The sequence below is a fragment of the Aedes albopictus genome, chromosome 3 (assembly GCF_035046485.1).
Source record: "Aedes albopictus strain Foshan chromosome 3, AalbF5, whole genome shotgun sequence".
NCBI lineage: Eukaryota > Metazoa > Arthropoda > Insecta > Diptera > Culicidae > Aedes > Aedes albopictus.
This window is the reverse complement of record NC_085138.1, coordinates 248,763,450-248,785,479: the sequence shown is the minus strand read 5'-3', so window position 1 is coordinate 248,785,479 and position 22,030 is coordinate 248,763,450. Positions and strand designations below refer to the sequence as shown.

Here is a 22,030-nt window from a genome sequence, read left to right as displayed (position 1 = left end):
AGTTTGAATCAATAAAAATAATCATATCATAAGATACATTTGACACGAATGCCACAATAATGGTAAAGTGTCGTTAATAAATAGTAATAATAATAATAAGATACAAGGTAAATTCTGCAAGTTTGAGAATTGCGGTATTGGAAATAATTACAATATAGTTTGAACTTGTACCGACTTTTCGAACTCTCTAAGCAGAATACCCTCTTCAAATAAGTATAATAAGTTTTGTACCTTTTAATTCCGCCCTATTTTGCTTATCCTTTGACAGATACGCGTATCGACTACCACTTGTAATCTTCCTCAGTGTCAGTCAGTTATCCACAGTTTGAAGCCGGCGGAAATCCCTTATACACTGCGTTGATGGTAGCGCAAGAAGAAAGCGCACTCGCTAGATTCAGAGACACGACCAGATGAAGAGACATGGTTTAATTTCCGCACATTGCTGTTGCATTTTGTTTAGTATACTATAGTAGGTTTAAAAATTCGGCAGTTTTGAAACTTATGTGACCACTTTATCGGAAAATCTGCCATTTATTCTTTCAGAAAATTGATAAAGCCCTTGAAAAAGCTGTTCGAACCAGAATTTAGTCAAATTATTGCAAGTAAGTTCAACAAATTTCATTGTTTTGGCAGCAAAAGTCAGAACAGCAACGAGGCTTTGTCTTAGGACGTCCATAAGAAGAAGAAGAAGAAGAAGTACAAGAATTGGTTTGATAGATAGAAGAAGAATTAGTTTGACGAGAGAGGGGCAAGAATCAGTAATGCCCTACAGCTTACTTTGCAATTAAACAGATCAATCAAAAATTCAAATCATTAAGCTTTTTCTAATTTGATGACTGGAATTGCCTATGTATTATTATTTATCAAAGAATTTCTATAAATCGTAGTTTAATACTAATTGAATTTTGGTTGAGAAATAATCTTCATTTCTTCATTAAACCTGCAATTTCTCTATGTTTAAGCAAATTATTGGAAACTTCCGATCAAGTCGCTTTTGTAAATTTATATGGAGTGTATCATGGATGCTACAAGAAGCAATTATATTTCCATTACTCCGCTACTCCGGCTTTGAGACTGTGCCGATTTTGACATTATTTGTGACCCGGCGCTTCGTCTTCCTTAGAAAATTATTCGGTTCATTCTTGTGGAGGAACATTGGAAAACGCAAACGGAGAAACTGGCTAGCCCTCCTTCAATGCAATTCCTAGAAAGGTCCTGAACGAATGATGGAAGATGAGAAGAATGTAACTGGACGGCAAAATGTAAAAATGTGCTCGCACGCAATCGGCTGGTTAAAGCATCGGCTTACTTTTCCCAAATTTTCAATAGTTTTGATTATTTGTCATAAATGGTACGTACATACATTTCCAATCGATTAATATGAAATATTTGGAAATAATACTATTAATGGCTGAGTTATTAGCGTGCAAAATCTGACATAAATTCGAGACCGTCGTAAAATTTTAGATTTCCAGTGCCGTGGTAGCGTAAGCACCCCATTTCATGCAATTTTACCGCACTCGCGTAGTAGATGGGTTTAAAATGTCGGCATTTGCATGTCTTCACTTAATTCGGAATCAACTCTTGCAGAAAATATAGAATTGTAGCCCTCATAAGGGCTGTTTAAATTTAATTGCTTACTAAAGGTGAAATTCGGTAGTTATGATTGCGAAATCCAGAATGGCGACGGTGGCATTGACTCCGATGGTGGGTTTGCGAGGCGATGCTGTGCAATACGTGACGATGCGAAAGCGGACGCACTCGCGCGCAACCGCCTTCGACCATCGCGATCAGCTTGCCAAAGCATACTGAAGGAAGTGAACTGAGCGCTCCGCTGATGCGTTCCCGTCAAAGAGTTGGCAAAGAATAAGAGAAAATGGGAAGAAGCAGTTTGCTTTTATACGGCAAGGCGGTTCGTTTTCCCCTCTCGAACGTGGTTGGTTCGATGAGAGAGGGGTAAAAATCAGTGATGCCATAGGATTTATTTGCAATATTGGTTTGATTAATGTTCATCAAATTCATTTTAATATGCAAATCATACTTTTGCAAATTGGTAGACTGGAATTATTAAACGTTTAATATATTTAAATAATAATTTAATATCATGGTTAGGTATTGCACATTTTAAACGGTTAAAGTACTTATTCAATCAAATTTGGCAACACTATTTAACAATGCTCATTTTCTTCATCAAAGTAACCATTTTTCTAAGTTGAAGAAATTGAACAAATTTTCAATCAAGTCGTACAAATTTTGCTGATTTTGTTCTTTCCTTTTTTAACAGCCATCTCATAGTAATTTCACTTGAAACCGTAACCTGGAAAATTATCCGTTCTCTCTTGTGGGACAGTTTAATAGCCCTCAGAAGGGCTGTTTTGATTTACATCATTTCCATCCGACGATGAAAAGTCCTCATCCGGCTGGCTACTCCAATTTTACCACTGCACGCCGCACACGACGACGCACAACCGTTGACATCCACTGCGCTCCGCATGTCACAGAATACTGAGCGAACATGCAAACGGCGAAACTGCTCTGTGTGGTCGTCAGGGTCAGATCCACTCGTGCTGCCGCGCACTCCGACGCGAAGACGCACGCACAATCGCCGAAAGCTACCACCGCGCTCGGAATGACTATGGCTGTTCTCCTCCGATGCGTTCCCCTCTGGGCTGGTCAGCAGCTCCACTTGTACCGCATCAGGCCAGGCACGACGACGCGACGACGCGCGACCGTCGGCAACCACCATGTCCGGCATGTGGAAGTATACTGAGCAGCGAAAATGCAAACGGAGTTACTGGGCTGTTCTCCTCCGATGCGTTCCCCTCGAGGAGTGGATGCAGAATGAAGGAAGATGGGAAGAAGCAGTAATCTTTTATACTGGGTGATGCTCGACGAAAAATCGCAAACTTGTGCTCGCACGTGATTGGCTGGATAAAACATGGGTTCACTTTGCCCAAATTTTCAATAGTTTGCTGTTGAAAATCAATAGTTAGCTATAATTATTTCAACGCGTAGATAAATTTGTGATCTATCGGTGCAAAAATTTTGAAAATCGGTCGTGAAACGGCTGAGTTATTAGCGCTCAAAACCTATCAATTTTTCGTGACGGTCGCAAAATTTTAGATTTTCATTTTACACCCAGTACTTCCCGTAAGACGTAGTTTACGTCAAAATCAAGGCACATCACACGCAGTTTGGCCTGACGATACAGTAAAACAAATCTCGCAGAGGGTTACGGAAAGGTGATGGCCTTTCGTGCTTGCTGTTTAACCCTAAAAGGGATACCTGGGGTCCATTGGACCCCAGGCGCCTTTCAGAGCTAGTCTTTGATGGAACACACTCAGCGAGGTGACGAAACTGAGGCCATGAAGGTATCCCTTTTAGGGTTAATATTGCGTTAGAGGGTGTAATAAGGAGAGCGGGGATAAACACGAGTGGGACGATTTTCACGAAGTCCGTTCAGCTGCTTGGTTTCGCCGATGATATTATAGCTCGTAAATTTGAGACGATGGCGGAAGCGTACATCCGACTAAAGAGTGAAGCCAGGCGAATCGGATTAGTCATCAATGTGTCGAAGACAAAGTACATGATAGCAAAGGGCTCCAGGGAGAAATCACCGCGCCCGCCACCCCGAATTTCTATCGACGGTGACAAAATCGAGGCGGTTTCAAAAATTGGTGACCGCCGACAACGACACCAGCAGAGAAATTCAGAGACGCATTGTGGCAGGAAATCGAGTTTACTTTGGACTCCGCAGAACTCTATGATCGAACGATGATTAGACCGGTAGTCCTCTATGGACATGAAGCATGGACTCTACGTGCATGGAGTTGGAGTTTTCAAATGGAAGGTGTTGCGTACCATTTACAGTGGAGTGCAGATGGAAGACGAGATTTGGGGAAGACGAATGAACTAACCACGAGCTGCATCAGCTGCTGAGAGAACCAACCATCGTCCACACCGCGAAAATCGGGAGGCTACGGTGGCCGGATCATGTCCTCATGTCGGATAGCAGCCCGACTAAAATGGTTCTCGAGAGTCATCCGACCAGTATAAGAAGACGTGGTGCGCAGCGAACCAGGTGGGTCGACCAAGTGGAAGACGATCTGCGGACCCTACGCAGAGTGCGGAACTGGAGACACACAGCCAAAGAACGAGTAGAATGAAGACGGCTACTATGTACAGGAGAGGCCATCCAGGCCTTGTTTGATCATTAAGGTAAGTTAGACTTGCTCGAAAGTGGAACTGGCATTTAGTCGACCCTTCAGGAAGAAGAAAAGACGATTCGCAGTGTCTTTTTACCTCCCGAGCATGGAGATCACCGATGGCTTCGCTGGGAGAGCGACGATAAAACGACCAAAAGCTTCCTCGTTCTGTCGTTTTGAGCATGAGCATGAGCATGAGCATGATCATGATTGACCGCCCGCGGTTGCTCCTCTGTTATTGCAAGGACAACTGCATTTACACAAAGAACCAACAGATAATGCTTGGGATTAGCTTTCTCTTCATTGTGTAAATGCTGCAATCCCTATGCTTTTCAATAAGCAATACCAGCGCCGGCCGCGTCCGAATGCAGGTCAATTGAGGATAGGGAAGGAAATGATGACGTGATTCTCGCTTAGGCCAACAACCGAGGAATTCTCTGCGTTACTACGAGAAATCACTAGGAGTTTGGACAGGGGAAATGTAGATGTGTTGAGGATTTCGACGTGGTAAACGAATGTAATGTTTTGATTCGCGATTAATAATGCGCTCGCGAAGAAATACCCTTCTAAACCTTGGACGACGAACGCGATCTCTCTCTCTTCTTGGCGTAACGTCCTCACTGGGACAAAGCCTGCTTCTCAGCTTAGTGTTCTATGAGCACTTCCACAGTTATTAACTGAGAGCTTCCTCTGCCAATGACCATTTTGCATGTGTATATCGTGTGGCAGGCACGAAGATACTCTATGCTCAAGGAAGTCAAGGAAATTTCCTTTACGAAAAGATCCTGGACCGACCGGGAATCGAACCCGTCACCCTCAGCATGGTCATGCTGAATACCCGTGCGTTTACCGCCTCGGCTATATGGGTCTACGATCTATTGTGCCTCAAAACTCACCCTACATAAGTTATTCATTCGCAACTAAGGAGAACACAATGCTAAACACCGACGCATCTGTAGTTTGCGTTTCCGCGCGAGACAATGCTGAACGCGATCGATTCACAAGTATTAACAAAATAATACGGGATAGATAAATCAGAAAGATCTTACCGCATGGTTCGCCGTCTATCTTTTACCGACCCTCTCTTTTTTCCAGACATTCATGCAACGTTTATTTGAGTCAAAACATTTATTCATTTGGGCTAAAATATTACAAATGTCGACACCGAAGATGACGAACCATTCAAATTTTTGTGTACATGCAAAAAATGAAAGAAAAATATTTATTACCAACTAAATGTGCATTTGGAACTAGCGCCGACACATGACGTGACGAACTTTTCAATATTTGTTAGATAAATACACAAAACCCAGTGCAGAATTTTATACATTAATTATTGTGATAAAATGGAACGAGCTCACCAATAAACATCCTTCGAAGTGTCCAGTGCGTATGTGCTGCAGCATCTCCCACAAACTGGCCTCGAAATCACACTGAACCGCTACAACACACGGGTACGACGATGTGCACATTCAAATTGTCGACGACGACGCGGCCGATCCGAATGAAAAATGCAGCACTTCCACTTTGCCTCCAAAAACACACTTAATCGCCCCGTACGAAGACGAGCACGCACGCAGGACGACGACGCGATGCAACGACGAACCAAGACAGACTCGCTTCCTCGTTCTGTCGTTTTTGCGAAAAACTCCACACATTCTGCTTCTTTGATGGAGTGTGTGCAAACTGATCCTCCATCAATGGATTCGACGCGTTGTGAGCAACGGTCAAGACCGCCAGAACAGGAACCTTGACAGAGCGTTTTTCTTCGTGACATCGATCCACTGTGTAGGAGTCATCTTTCAAAATACTTCACATTGGTAGTGATAGTGTGCTTCCTGTTTGCAGAAGCGCCATATTGACGTAGGACTACGTCTCTCTTTTCTATACCGGGTGTCATTCTAAATTTTCAGAAATCGGCCGCGTTACGTTTGAAGTGGAGATTTTGAGCGTTTATAACTCAGCCATTTCTCGTTGAATTTTCAAAATTTTGGCTCCAATCGATTGCAAATCTTTACACCAATTATGTCCAATATAAACATTTGCTGATTTTCAATAACAAACTATTGAAAAATTGGGAAAAGTGAACCCATGTTTATTCCAGCCAATCACGATCGAGCACATTTTGGATGCTCCCGTCGAATATAAAAGCTACTGCTTCTTCGCATCTTCCCTCATTTGCCTTTGTCGTCTCGAGGTGAACGCATCGAACGAGAGCTGCCCACTTTCTTCGTTTTCGCTCATTCTTCTTTGGCGGCCGTGTCGGCTCGGTATCGATGATTGTCGGCAAGGGTGTGTTGCACATTCACCTTCCAACCGTCTAACGCGGCAGACCAGGGAAGTGTTTCGAAAATTGGATTGATCGATGGTGGTGGCAGAGGCAGCAGCAAAATCCACAGAAAGACCCGCCGTGACGGACGAATTTGCGAGTTGCGTCGCTTTTCTTTCCTCGGGGCCTCGATTTGGATTGAGTGACAGCGGCGCATTGCTGATAGCATCAGGATTCGCATCCACGGCAGCAAGTGGCGGGCCAATTTTCGACGGCGTTCAGCATTCAACAAGGAATAAACCAACACGCATTGCGTGGCATGATGAATTCATGTCATTTTCTGCTCAAAATCGTTCAATATTTAAACGGTTCTTTTCAGGACCATCGAAAATTATTCCTCAAGAGTTGTGAATCAGATAATTGTTTCATTCCATCGAACAGGAAAAGTGTGGTCTGACCGAAAAGTGAAAGATTGAATGCTTGATGGCCCCGCAACAATGATGATGCCGGCCACCATTGGTTCCATCCGGAATATAGCAACGCTTTATCCTATCCGGACCATTTTTAGTGGAACATTCTTAAATTATAGCATTTTCGAGATAAAATGATCTGAATGCTGAATCTTCTAATATTTTGGTTACTTTATTCGTTACATGAAACTTTTCTCATTTCTCGGTCGATAAATCGTTTCAAGCGTCTGGTGCATGTGGGGCGGGGCATACAAACGAAATAAACTGGAAGCCAGCCAAATGGGAGGAGCTTCATCTGCTAATCTAGGGGTATAAAAGCTGTACCCTCTGTTTTCTTTCGTCATTTTCGTTGGATCAGTCAAGGTGGTTGGTGTCACCTCCAGCCCGGCAGCAACACACACGAACACAGCGACGACTCTGCTCGGCCAGGAATTTCATCCACGGCAGCAAGCTGCCGGTTAGTGTTCAGAATTCAACGCGGCGTAAACTAACATGGCAGGATCACATCAAAATCGTCCATAATACAAACGGTCCTTTTCAGGACCACAGAAAATCTTTCCTACAGAGTTATGGAAAGTGAAAGACAGTTCCGCTTCTCAGCAAAAGTGAAGCCGACCATTAATTTTATCCATAGCAGCAAACAGTGGGTCAGTTTTCGGTGGCCCAGCATTCACCGCGCAGAAACCCAACACGCATTGCGTGGAATGGTGAATTCATGTAATTTTCTCCAGATTCCAGGCCTAATATCTTCGATCGGGAAAAGCGTGGTGCAACAAAAAAGTGAAATATTGAATGATTGATGGCTCAGCAACAATGATAAAGCCGGCCACTAATGATTCCACCTGGAATTCCACAACGCATTTTCCAAATAATACCATTCGTATATTTCATTTCTGGGATGATTAATGATTTGAAGCGTCTGGGTGCATGCGGGCGGGGCATGCAAACAAAATAAACTGGAAAGGCAGCCAAATGGGAGGAGCTTCATCTGCTAATCTAGGGGTATAAAAGCTTTGTCCTCGGTTTTCTTTCGTCATTTTCGTTGGATCAGTCAAGGAGGTTGGTGTCGCCTCCAGTACGACAGCAACACACACCAACCCAGCGACGGCTCGGCTCGGCTGGAAAGCTCATCCAAGGCAGCAAGCGGCGGGTCAGTTTACGACGGCTTCCAGCATTCAGCATGGAGAAAACCAACGCATTGCGTGGCGTGGTGAATTCATCAAAATCGTCCATAATATAAACGGTCCTTTTCAGGACCAAATAAAATCTTTCCAAAAGAGTTATGAGTTTGACCGGCAGTGGACTTTGGCAACGCATTATCATATCCGGACCATTTTGCGTGAAAAGTTTTTCAATTCTAACATTTTTCAAATTAAAATGATCTAAATCATCTAATATTTTGGTTACATTATCCGTTCAATGGAAATGTTCTCATTTCTCGGTTGATTAATCGTTTGATGCGTCTGGAGCATGAGGGGCGGGTCATGCAAACGAAACTAACTGGAAAGCCAGCCGAATGGGAGGAGCTTCATATGCTAATCTAGGGGTATAAAAGCTGTGCCCTCTGTTTTCTGTCTTCATTTTCGTTGGATCGGCCAAGGAGGTAGGATGTCATCTCCAGCAAGCAGCCGCATATCGACTGCGATGACTCTCGGCTGATAGCACCAGGAATCTCATCCACGGCAGCAAGCGGCGGGCCAGCTTTCGACGACGCCTAGTATTGAGCGCGGAGGAATCCAACACGCATTGCGTGGCATGATGAATCCATCAAATTCGTCCATTATTCAAACGGTCCTTTTCAGGACCATCGAAAGTGATTCCTCAAGAGTTAATTGGAGAAATTTCCACCCTCAATCGAGAAAGGTGTACTTCGTTGCCAGCAAGAGTGAAGCCGGTCATTAATCTCATCCACGGCAGCAAGCGTCGGGGCAGTTTCAGGTGGCGTCCATCATTCAGCACTGAGAAAACCAACACGCCTTGCGTGGCATGGTGAATTCATGCCACTTCCTTCCTAAAATCGTCAATTAATCAAACGGTCCTTTACAGGACCACCAAAAATTATTCCTCAAGAGTTGTGAATTAGATTATTTCATTCCATCGAACAAGAAAAGTGTGGTGCAACCATCCAATATTTTGGTAACTTCAGCCGAAAATTTTCTCATTTCTTGGTTGATTAATCGTTTCAAGCGTCTAGAGCATGCGGGACGGGTCATGCAAACGGAATAAACTGCAAAGCTAGCCAAATGGGAGGAGCATCATCTGCTAATCTAGGAGTATAAAAGCAGTGTTCTCTGTTTTCTTTCGTCATTTTCGTTGGTTCAGTCAAGAAGATTGGAGGTGGATGTCACCTCCAGCAAGACAGCAGCACACCAACTCAGCGACTACTCTCAGCTATCGTGCTAATGATAGCACCAGGAATCGCATCCATGGCAGCGGAGCGGTGGTGGGCCAATTTTCGACGGCGTCCAGCATTCTCCGCAGAGAAAACCAACACGCAATACGTGGCATGGTGAATGCATCATAATCGTCCATTATTCAAACCGGTTCTTTTCAGGACCATCGAAAATGAATCCTCAAGAGTTAATTAGATCATTTCCAACATCGATCGAGATGTAGTGCAACCAAAAAGCAAAAGACAGAACATCGTTGCCAGCAATAGTAAAACTAGTCATTATTCTAATCCACGATCGCATTATGATGTTTGGGAAGCTATGGCTTAACGCCTTTCAATATTATAATCATTTTATCCTTGCGACGAAAATTCTTTCAAACAACGGTTGAACATTTATCTTCAAAATGAAATAATGCTCAACCCCCAAGTGATGGCCAACCACGCGAGTTACGGAAGGTTTAACTAATTAACATCTTATGAATGCGTTCAGTGAAATGGATCACATAACAACTTTAATCAACACATCACTCCGCCGATTTGAATTTTGCCAGTATACATTGTATAGGCCTTTTATGTGATAAATCCGTTAGGCATTTATTTACGAAGGTCGGACAACAATGACCCGAAAAATCAGCTGATGTAAGACTTCAAATGAAAGGGCCCATTTTAATATATAAAAATCAGAACTTCATTCCAGCCTTTGTCCTACGTCAACATTGCGGTTATGTCTCAGACATTACCCACCCCTAGTTTTTTGACGTAGGACTACGTCTCTCTTTTCTATACCGGGTGTCATTCTAAATTTTCAGAAATCGGCCGCGTTACGTTTGAAGTGGAGATTTTGAGCGTTTATAACTCAGCCATTTCTCGTTGAATTTTCAAAATTTTGGCTCCAATCGATTGCAAATCTTTACACCAATTATGTCCAATATAAACATTTGCTGATTTTCAATAACAAACTATTGAAAAATTGGGAAAAGTGAACCCATGTTTATTCCAGCCAATCACGATCGAGCACATTTTGGATGCTCCCGTCGAATATAAAAGCTACTGCTTCTTCGCATCTTCCCTCATTTGCCTTTGTCGTCTCGAGGTGAACGCATCGAACGAGAGCTGCCCACTTTCTTCGTTTTCGCTCATTCTTCTTTGGCGGCCGTGTCGGCTCGGTATCGATGATTGTCGGCAAGGGTGTGTTGCACATTCACCTTCCAACCGTCTAACGCGGCAGACCAGGGAAGTGTTTCGAAAATTGGATTGATCGATGGTGGTGGCAGAGGCAGCAGCAAAATCCACAGAAAGACCCGCCGTGACGGACGAATTTGCGAGTTGCGTCGCTTTTCTTTCCTCGGGGCCTCGATTTGGATTGAGTGACAGCGGCGCATTGCTGATAGCATCAGGATTCGCATCCACGGCAGCAAGTGGCGGGCCAATTTTCGACGGGCCAAAACCAACACGCATTGCGTGGCATGATGAATTCATGTCATTTTCTGCTCAAAATCGTTCAATATTTAAACGGTTCTTTTCAGGACCATCGAAAATTATTCCTCAAGAGTTGTGAATCAGATAATTGTTTCATTCCATCGAACAGGAAAAGTGTGGTCTGACCGAAAAGTGAAAGATTGAATGCTTGATGGCCCCGCAACAATGATGATGCCGGCCACCATTGGTTCCATCCGGAATATAGCAACGCTTTATCCTATCCGGACCATTTTTAGTGGAACATTCTTAAATTATAGCATTTTCGAGATAAAATGATCTGAATGCTGAATCTTCTAATATTTTGGTTACTTTATTCGTTACATGAAACTTTTCTCATTTCTCGGTCGATAAATCGTTTCAAGCGTCTGGTGCATGTGGGGCGGGGCATACAAACGAAATAAACTGGAAGCCAGCCAAATGGGAGGAGCTTCATCTGCTAATCTAGGGGTATAAAAGCTGTACCCTCTGTTTTCTTTCGTCATTTTCGTTGGATCAGTCAAGGTGGTTGGTGTCACCTCCAGCCCGGCAGCAACACACACGAACACAGCGACGACTCTGCTCGGCCAGGAATTTCATCCACGGCAGCAAGCTGCCGGTTAGTGTTCAGAATTCAACGCGGCGTAAACTAACATGGCAGGATCACATCAAAATCGTCCATAATACAAACGGTCCTTTTCAGGACCACAGAAAATCTTTCCTACAGAGTTATGGAAAGTGAAAGACAGTTCCGCTTCTCAGCAAAAGTGAAGCCGACCATTAATTTTATCCATAGCAGCAAACAGTGGGTCAGTTTTCGGTGGCCCAGCATTCACCGCGCAGAAACCCAACACGCATTGCGTGGAATGGTGAATTCATGTAATTTTCTCCAGATTCCAGGCCTAATATCTTCGATCGGGAAAAGCGTGGTGCAACAAAAAAGTGAAATATTGAATGATTGATGGCTCAGCAACAATGATAAAGCCGGCCACTAATGATTCCACCTGGAATTCCACAACGCATTTTCCAAATAATACCATTCGTATATTTCATTTCTGGGATGATTAATGATTTGAAGCGTCTGGGTGCATGCGGGCGGGGCATGCAAACAAAATAAACTGGAAAGGCAGCCAAATGGGAGGAGCTTCATCTGCTAATCTAGGGGTATAAAAGCTTTGTCCTCGGTTTTCTTTCGTCATTTTCGTTGGATCAGTCAAGGAGGTTGGTGTCGCCTCCAGTACGACAGCAACACACACCAACCCAGCGACGGCTCGGCTCGGCTGGAAAGCTCATCCAAGGCAGCAAGCGGCGGGTCAGTTTACGACGGCTTCCAGCATTCAGCATGGAGAAAACCAACGCATTGCGTGGCGTGGTGAATTCATCAAAATCGTCCATAATATAAACGGTCCTTTTCAGGACCAAATAAAATCTTTCCAAAAGAGTTATGAGTTTGACCGGCAGTGGACTTTGGCAACGCATTATCATATCCGGACCATTTTGCGTGAAAAGTTTTTCAATTCTAACATTTTTCAAATTAAAATGATCTAAATCATCTAATATTTTGGTTACATTATCCGTTCAATGGAAATGTTCTCATTTCTCGGTTGATTAATCGTTTGATGCGTCTGGAGCATGAGGGGCGGGTCATGCAAACGAAACTAACTGGAAAGCCAGCCGAATGGGAGGAGCTTCATATGCTAATCTAGGGGTATAAAAGCTGTGCCCTCTGTTTTCTGTCTTCATTTTCGTTGGATCGGCCAAGGAGGTAGGATGTCATCTCCAGCAAGCAGCCGCATATCGACTGCGATGACTCTCGGCTGATAGCACCAGGAATCTCATCCACGGCAGCAAGCGGCGGGCCAGCTTTCGACGACGCCTAGTATTGAGCGCGGAGGAATCCAACACGCATTGCGTGGCATGATGAATCCATCAAATTCGTCCATTATTCAAACGGTCCTTTTCAGGACCATCGAAAGTGATTCCTCAAGAGTTAATTGGAGAAATTTCCACCCTCAATCGAGAAAGGTGTACTTCGTTGCCAGCAAGAGTGAAGCCGGTCATTAATCTCATCCACGGCAGCAAGCGTCGGGGCAGTTTCAGGTGGCGTCCATCATTCAGCACTGAGAAAACCAACACGCCTTGCGTGGCATGGTGAATTCATGCCACTTCCTTCCTAAAATCGTCAATTAATCAAACGGTCCTTTACAGGACCACCAAAAATTATTCCTCAAGAGTTGTGAATTAGATTATTTCATTCCATCGAACAAGAAAAGTGTGGTGCAACCATCCAATATTTTGGTAACTTCAGCCGAAAATTTTCTCATTTCTTGGTTGATTAATCGTTTCAAGCGTCTAGAGCATGCGGGACGGGTCATGCAAACGGAATAAACTGCAAAGCTAGCCAAATGGGAGGAGCATCATCTGCTAATCTAGGAGTATAAAAGCAGTGTTCTCTGTTTTCTTTCGTCATTTTCGTTGGTTCAGTCAAGAAGATTGGAGGTGGATGTCACCTCCAGCAAGACAGCAGCACACCAACTCAGCGACTACTCTCAGCTATCGTGCTAATGATAGCACCAGGAATCGCATCCATGGCAGCGGAGCGGTGGTGGGCCAATTTTCGACGGCGTCCAGCATTCTCCGCAGAGAAAACCAACACGCAATACGTGGCATGGTGAATGCATCATAATCGTCCATTATTCAAACCGGTTCTTTTCAGGACCATCGAAAATGAATCCTCAAGAGTTAATTAGATCATTTCCAACATCGATCGAGATGTAGTGCAACCAAAAAGCAAAAGACAGAACATCGTTGCCAGCAATAGTAAAACTAGTCATTATTCTAATCCACGATCGCATTATGATGTTTGGGAAGCTATGGCTTAACGCCTTTCAATATTATAATCATTTTATCCTTGCGACGAAAATTCTTTCAAACAACGGTTGAACATTTATCTTCAAAATGAAATAATGCTCAACCCCCAAGTGATGGCCAACCACGCGAGTTACGGAAGGTTTAACTAATTAACATCTTATGAATGCGTTCAGTGAAATGGATCACATAACAACTTTAATCAACACATCACTCCGCCGATTTGAATTTTGCCAGTATACATTGTATAGGCCTTTTATGTGATAAATCCGTTAGGCATTTATTTACGAAGGTCGGACAACAATGACCCGAAAAATCAGCTGATGTAAGACTTCAAATGAAAGGGCCCATTTTAATATATAAAAATCAGAACTTCATTCCAGCCTTTGTCCTACGTCAACATTGCGGTTATGTCTCAGACATTACCCACCCCTAGTTTTTTGTGCTGTAACGGCTGAATGCACTGCATTCAGCTTTGCTTGTAGGGAGGGACGGTGCGTGGAAGAGCGGAGAGGAATAAGACGGTCGACCTTTGCAAGCGTCGACTGATTTCAAAACAAGACTGTGGATGCGTGAGAAGTCGATTAGAACAGTGTATGTCGGGACCAACGTAGACTTTATGCGCGTCTCCCGAAAACCTAGGGTTGCGGGGTCTACACGAGAGCAGAGCATAAACACCAACAGCGTACTCCAGTTCGCCAGCTGCTCTTCCGCCTTTTCTAGCAACTTCAAATTCCGCTCAAAGGTATCGATCAAGCGGTCCAAAGCCTCTTCGTGACATTCCTTTTTTAATAGGATCGGCAGTAAAACGCGCTTCTACGTAAGATTCTACGATCAGCTATTTATTCTCATAACGCTTTTCGAGAAGATCCCACGCCATCACTTAGATTACCTCGATCATCTCGACCATGCGCTTCGCCTCCTTCGAGAACGACGACAGAGGGTAGGAAGATTTGTCGACGTCCCGGAATGCTGGTCATTCCTTAACAGTGCCATCGAAATTTGGCAGTTTGATCTCGGGAAGTTTAACTCGAATCTGCTGTGGTGGTGCGACTAATTTAGTCTCAACATCCACTCCGTCCTGGGATTGCCCTAGTGCTTCTGTACCCAGCATCTGCCTAAGACTGGTTTGGCAGTCATTCGAAACCTCCAACTGCAATCTAGTATCCCTTTACTCCTCAAAAATCTCCTCGAGGCGCTCCTACCAACCCTCAAGCATGACCCTATCTCTATCATCTTGATAAGTGTCTACGGACTGGGTTGAGTTCCTCAAAGAATCGCGATAGAAACGCTATTCTTTTCACAGCCTTCTCAAATTTGAAAATAAAAGTCTTCAACCAAAGGTTGTACAGGCTGAACAAGCACTTACATAAGAAAACGGACAACACTCATAACACCCAGTGGCCCAGTGCAGAGTTTTCCGTTCGACGAAAAATTTTTCCCCGACTGGAGCGTGAGTCGAACCCAAACTCCGAGGCTTACGAAACGCCTAGATGACCGACGCCTCTAGACACACGGCCCCGAAACCCACAAATTTGGAGCCATTTCGAGCACTAAAGAACAATCGCAGGAGTCTTTCCCCACACGACCATGTTTTTCATCTGCATTAACGAGCTTTTTAGCCCTAGGCTAGTTCATCTCGGGACCCAGGCTTTACTTCCCTTCCGATGGAAGAACCCACAATTTGTGAGTTTGTTGGGAGTGGGGTTCGATCTCAGGTCCTCTGCGTGACGACCATGTCAATTTCCAACCTAAAATACGAAAATCCCACAATTTTAGACCAGTCAGATCATGCTCAAATGACGAAACATTCAGCGATACTGGAAACCGTAGCGAAAGTTGTATACATAGGTACTTAGGGCCTGTCCATAAACTACGTAGACTCAGAGGGGGGGGACGGGGGGGTCTGGCCAAAGTCTACGGTCCATACAAATTTCGAAAATTGTGTATGAACGAAAGTCTAAGAGGGAGGAGGGGGGGTCTCATATTGCCAAAATTGAGTCTACGTAGTTTATGGACAGCGCCTTACAGTGTTCGATGGTGCACCCACCACACGCAGTGATACCCAAACCACGTCGACGTGCTGTCCGACAAAGCCACGCTATCGCGATCAGGCGACAAAACTATCAGGAACAATAGGGTAAAAATTAACTTCGTCGTATGCGCTAATTCTCGTCTCATCGGAAAGAAAACAGCTTGTCATTACTACAGGAAATTGAATAATTACGCGATATTTCACGTTTCAATTTCATTCTACTTACGAGTTGACAATTTTTGGTTAAGTAAATGAGGTTTAAACATTTACTCGTAGGGAATCGCGCCACTTGGGCGGTGGCTTCTATTTTCGTCTGTTTTCCGCTATAACTCAGTCAAATTCGAACCAATTGACACAATTTTTGGAATTCGGTGAGATAGGTATAATATCTACCCGTGTATAACATTTCAAGTCAATTGGTTCAAAATTGACTGAGCTAGACCGTTCGCAATGCTGTTTTATTTTGTATGGCGAGTTTTAAAAAATTTAAAACTCGCCATACAAAATAAAACAGCATTGCGAACGGCCTTATAGTGAAAAACAGACGAATATAGAAGCCACCGCCCAAGTGACGCGATACTCTATGTTGGTTTTTGCCACTTACACCCCCTTTTGCTGTTAACCTCTCAATTACGTCCAATTAACTTCTAAACAACCAATACATGCGCTGCCGTAGCTCTTATATGACATGCGTGTTGCTTGGTGAAAGTCCTTCAATTAATGAATGTGGGCATGCTCAAAAAACACTAGAGGCTGGCCAAGTTGCAGTGGGACGTAGAGTCAGAGAAGAAAAAGAATGCTGAATCCAGGCCTCAGGTTGAGTGTATTATATATATTTCCGACAACAAAACAAACAAAGTATTTATCCATGATCCAACTTCAAACAGCATTATCAAAAACAACATTCCTTATGATATTAGGTTAACTGCTGCACCACAATTGAGGCTACTACTGAAACCGCTACCAGCCAGTTTTCGCACAAAGCGGAAACTAGAACAATCACATCGATTTTCCCACTTTTTCCCTCTCACCCAAGCGAAAACCTTGATTAACACGATTTTCATCCCGCAGATGACTCCGTCGATGTCACATCGGAACCGGTCGAGCAGGATTTACCGCTGTCGTCGTCTTCTTCGTCCTCGTCGGCCACTGCGGCGGCCGCTGGCCTCCAGAACGGTGCTAATAATTTCAAAGGTGGCCAAATGGAAGTGGAACTCGGTGGCTCCGTCACGCTCCAGTGTCCGCAGGGTAAGTGAAAGATAATTTAATCTCTCGAAAATTTCTGCTCGTTTTCTTCGCTGTTCAAATACGAGGTAGTTGCTGTTTCTATATGCGCCTCTCTGTCATCTAGGTGTCTCACTGGAATTGCACAATCGTAGCGGTACGTTTCGGTTCCTGAGGTGGGCGGAGTGGGTGGTTTTTGTGTGCCTCTGAAACGACGACCGACGACGGTTAGCTAGCAGAGGAAGTATGAGCCAGGTGTGTTAGATCGTGTTCAGATATTTCCTTCCTGCTGACTTTCGGTTGATATCGGTCCGGCATGGCCAGGGACGCTCGCTCAAGTTCTGTCGTCTCTGTCTACGTTGGGGCATGTTTTAGTTTGGTGAAAGAAGTTTTTTTTTCTTTCTATAGCTGCTGGCTGCCGGTGCTGCTTTGCTTCCATCTCGGATGCTCAACTTTTCCATCAGCCGGCGGCAAAACGGCAAACTAACGAGAAAAAGTACTATCTAGTTGAATTAATCTACATGCATTTGTGCCTGCGGATGAAAAGATACGTTCCGCCTTGGTGCATACTTGAGAGGCAGAACTTTTCACTAATGCAGTTAATTTCGTTACCTCGCCGTCTTTTTCGGGGTAGTTGGTACTTGGATAAGAGCGAACGGCGAACGGAGACTTTGCCGTATAGTGAGTGGGTGTGGCGTGGACTTCTCTAAAGAGCCAAGTTTTGCCAGCCAAGTTAACACGCATCGTTGGGTGTATCGGTGTCTGGATGGGCTTCCAGCCAAGCTATCGTGTGCTGTAATTTTTGAAAGTTAACCTGTGTGTAAGAGTTCATTAAAATAACTGACTTAATCTAGCTTGTTCCGGTATCTGCCCGTAGGGGTGCTATATACAGTTTAGGTGAAACGGAACTGGTTCATGTGTCTGTTGATACAATCAACAAAGTTGCTTGAAACTTGCTGGTTGGTTCATCGAAAATAGCTACGCGTGGAGTGGAGGTATCTGGTAGAATGGATTAAGGATATGATTGAGTAAGTTTACAATAATGTTGATCGAAATTTCTTTTTCTAAGCCAAGCGTGCAGCATCTTCTGAGAACACAGCTGACTGCTAAGCAAACTTACAGACCGAAACCTAAAAAAAAGTTCTTGTACGAACTTTTCAAACCCTCTAATCAGAATGCACTCAAAAATTTTGTGAAATGTTTTTTTTGCCTTTCTCGTACACCAAAGTGTACCGAAAGGCTATTTGTTCACTCCAAAAACGAAGATTTGATAGAGCCTCCGGAGGGGTCAAGTCTTATATACCAATCGACTCAGCTCGACGAATTAAGGTGATGTCTGTGTGTGTGTATGTGTGTGTGTGTGTGTGTGTGTGTGTGTGTGTGTGTGTGTGTGTGTGTGTGTGTGTGTGTGTGTGTGTGTGTGTGTGTGTGTGTGTGTGTGTGTGTGTGTGTGTGTGTGTGTGTGTGTGTGTGTGTGTGTGTGTGTGTGTGTGTGTGTGTGTGTGTGTGTATGTGTGTGTGTGTGTATGTGTGTGTACAAAAAAACTCACATCACTTTTTGGCAGTAAATCTCAACCGATTTTATTGACCGACGGTTCATTCGACGCGGAATCTGGTCCCATTGTTTCCTATTGAAAATGGTTCAGATCGGTCCAGCCGTTCCGGAGTTATGGCCATTTAGGTGTTCCGGACCGGTACCCCAGGAAGGGGCCAGATATGAAAACGCTACAAACCCATCCATGCGGCACATCAAACTACGGCATTTTCGATAACTTGATGAATGGTAAGCAGAAAAATAGTCTCAGACCATATCTGAACCGGTAGTGTCCCGGAACCGGTTCCGGGTGTCCCGCCGGAAGTTACCAAACATAAAAGTGAACTAAACCCATGCATGCGACATATCAAGCCGCGGCTTTTTCGATAACGTGGTGAACAGTAAGCAGGAAAACATTCTCAGACCATATCGGAACCGGTAGTGTTCCGGAACCGGTTGCAAATGTCCCGCCGAAAGTGGCCAAGTATTAAAGTTAACCAAACCCATGCATGCGACTTATCAAATAGTGGCTTTTTTGATATCCTGATGAACAGTAAGCAGGATGATATTCTCAGACCATATCTGAACCGGTTGTGTCCCGGAACCGGTTCCGGGTGTCCCGTCAGAAGTAGTCAAATATAAAATTGAAATAAAACCATGCATGTGACATATCAAACCACAGCTTTTTCGATAACCTGATGAACAGTAAGCAGGAAAGCATTCTCAGACCATATCGGAACCGGTTCCAGATGTTCCGCCGGAGGTGGCAAAGTATAAAAGTTAATTAAACCCATGCGAGGGACATATCAAATCGTGGCTTTTTTGATATCCTGATGAACAGTAAGCAGGAAAATATTTTCAGAACATATCTGAATCGGTTGTGATCCAGAACCGGTTCCGGGTGCCCCGCCGGAAATGGCTAAATATAAAAGGGGACCAAACCCATGCAAGCGACACATCAAATCGCGGATTTTAAGGCATCTTGATTTGACAAAAAAAAATCCGGCTATATTGGGGACAACCGGTAGTGTTCCGCAACCGATTATGGTTGCCCCATCGGAAGTGGTCAAATGTAAAGGAGAACCAAACCCATAAATTCGACACATTTAATGACTTTTTAGGTAAGCTGATGAACGGTTAACAAAAAACTAGGGGTGGGTAATGTCTGAGACATAACCGCAATGTTGACGTAGGACAAAGGCTGGAATGAAGTTCTGATTTTTATATATTAAAATGGGCCCTTTCATTTGAAGTCTTACATCAGCTGATTTTTCGGGTCATTGTTGTCCGACCTTCGTAAATAAATGCCTAACGGATTTATCACATAAAAGGCCTATACAATGTATACTGGCAAAATTCAAATCGGCGGAGTGATGTGTTGATTAAAGTTGTTATGTGATCCATTTCACTGAACGCATTCATAAGATGTTAATTAGTTAAACCTTCCGTAACTCGCGTGGTTGGCCATCACTTGGGGGTTGAGCATTATTTCATTTTGAAGATAAATGTTCAACCGTTGTTTGAAAGAATTTTCGTCGCAAGGATAAAATGATTATAATATTGAAAGGCGTTAAGCCATAGCTTCCCAAACATCATAATGCGATCGTGGATTAGAATAATGACTAGTTTTACTATTGCTGGCAACGATGTTCTGTCTTTTGCTTTTTGGTTGCACTACATCTCGATCGATGTTGGAAATTATCTAATTAACTCTTGAGGATTCATTTTCGATGGTCCTGAAAAGAACCGGTTTGAATAATGGACGATTATGATGCATTCACCATGCCACGTATTGCGTGTTGGTTTTCTCTGCGGAGAATGCTGGACGCCGTCGAAAATTGGCCCACCACCGCTCCGCTGCCATGGATGCGATTCCTGGTGCTATCATTAGCACGATAGCCGAGAGTAGTCGCTGAGTTGGTGTGCTGCTGTCTTGCTGGAGGTGACATCCACCTCCAACCTTCTTGACTGAACCAACGAAAATGACGAAAGAAAACAGAGAACACTGCTTTTATACTCCTAGATTAGCAGATGATGCTCCTCCCATTTGGCTAGCTTTGCAGTTTATTCCGTTTGCATGACCCGTCCCGCATGCTCTAGACGCTTGAAACGATTAATCAACCAAGAAATGAGAAAATTTTCGGCTGAAGTTACCAAAATATTGGATGGTTGCACCACACTTTTCTTGTTCGATGGAATGAAATAATCTAATTCACAACTCTTGAGGAATAATTTTTGGTGGTCCTGTAAAGGACCGTTTGATTAATTGACGATTTTAGGAAGGAAGTGGCATGAATTCACCATGCCACGCAAGGCGTGTTGGTTTTCTCAGTGCTGAATGATGGACGCCACCTGAAACTGCCCCGACGCTTGCTGCCGTGGATGAGATTAATGACCGGCTTCACTCTTGCTGGCAACGAAGTACACCTTTCTCGATTGAGGGTGGAAATTTCTCCAATTAACTCTTGAGGAATCACTTTCGATGGTCCTGAAAAGGACCGTTTGAATAATGGACGAATTTGATGGATTCATCATGCCACGCAATGCGTGTTGGATTCCTCCGCGCTCAATACTAGGCGTCGTCGAAAGCTGGCCCGCCGCTTGCTGCCGTGGATGAGATTCCTGGTGCTATCAGCCGAGAGTCATCGCAGGCGATATGCGGCTGCTTGCTGGAGATGACATCCTACCTCCTTGGCCGATCCAACGAAAATGAAGACAGAAATAGATAGATAGATACCATTTATTTCTGTCAAATTTTTACATTCTGTGTTACAGTTTTGGTTAAGAGATACAACTTACGTTTTTCTTCTTTGAGTCATTTTAATTGGATGCTATGTAGTTTTGTTAAACAAGTGCTTAACTAATTGTTTTGTTGGCTAAAGCCAGTGTTGTTTTGAAAACTTACATACTACTATTTACAAAATTTACAACTTAAATCTACTATATACACTTTATACACACTTATACTACTATTTACAAAAAATATAAGTTCCTGATTAACTCATAATTTGATATTTGTGTTTTTTCTCTAAACTTTTCATTGTGTTTGTTAATGCGATCACAAATTTTGTCAATTTTTGCTTGTTCATGAAGATCATCAATTCTGGTAAATCTAGATGCATTTAGAATTAACCTTAAAAATTTATTTTGGACTATTTGAATTTTCCTTTTGTGTGTCATTGCACAGGTTTCCCAGACAGGTATAGCATATTCAATTACTGGGGCTACAATTTGCTTATATACTGCTAGTTTATTCTCAATACAAAGTTTTGATTTTCGGTTTATTAGGGGGTATAAACATTTTAGAAGTAATAAGCATTTGTTCTTGGTTTTCTCTGTGTGAGACCTGAATAACATTTTTTCATCTAAAGTTACACCGAGTAAAATTACTTCCTTAGACCAATCGATCATGTTATTTTCGATTATAATTTTGCAATTGTTTGCAGGTTTGAGTCGTTCTGATTGCTTATAAAGAAACATTATCGCTTGAGTTTTGGTAGAGTTGATCTTAATCTTCCATTTTGACATGTACTCTACCAGGACGTTTAGGCATCGCTGGAGTTTATTTGTTAATTCTC

The 22,030-nt window shown here is 43.5% G+C and overlaps 1 protein-coding gene across 1 annotated transcript in view; it reads left to right on the top strand.

Annotated features, from left to right (window-relative positions):
* Positions 1-22,030, top strand: part of LOC109422198 (uncharacterized) — a 501,985-nt gene that overhangs the window by 339,558 nt on the left and 140,397 nt on the right. Inside the window, exon 7 of the mRNA XM_062860074.1 lies at positions 16,766-16,942. Within this exon, the coding sequence (XP_062716058.1) occupies positions 16,766-16,942 (177 nt within the window). The remainder of the gene's footprint in view (positions 1-16,765; positions 16,943-22,030) is intronic.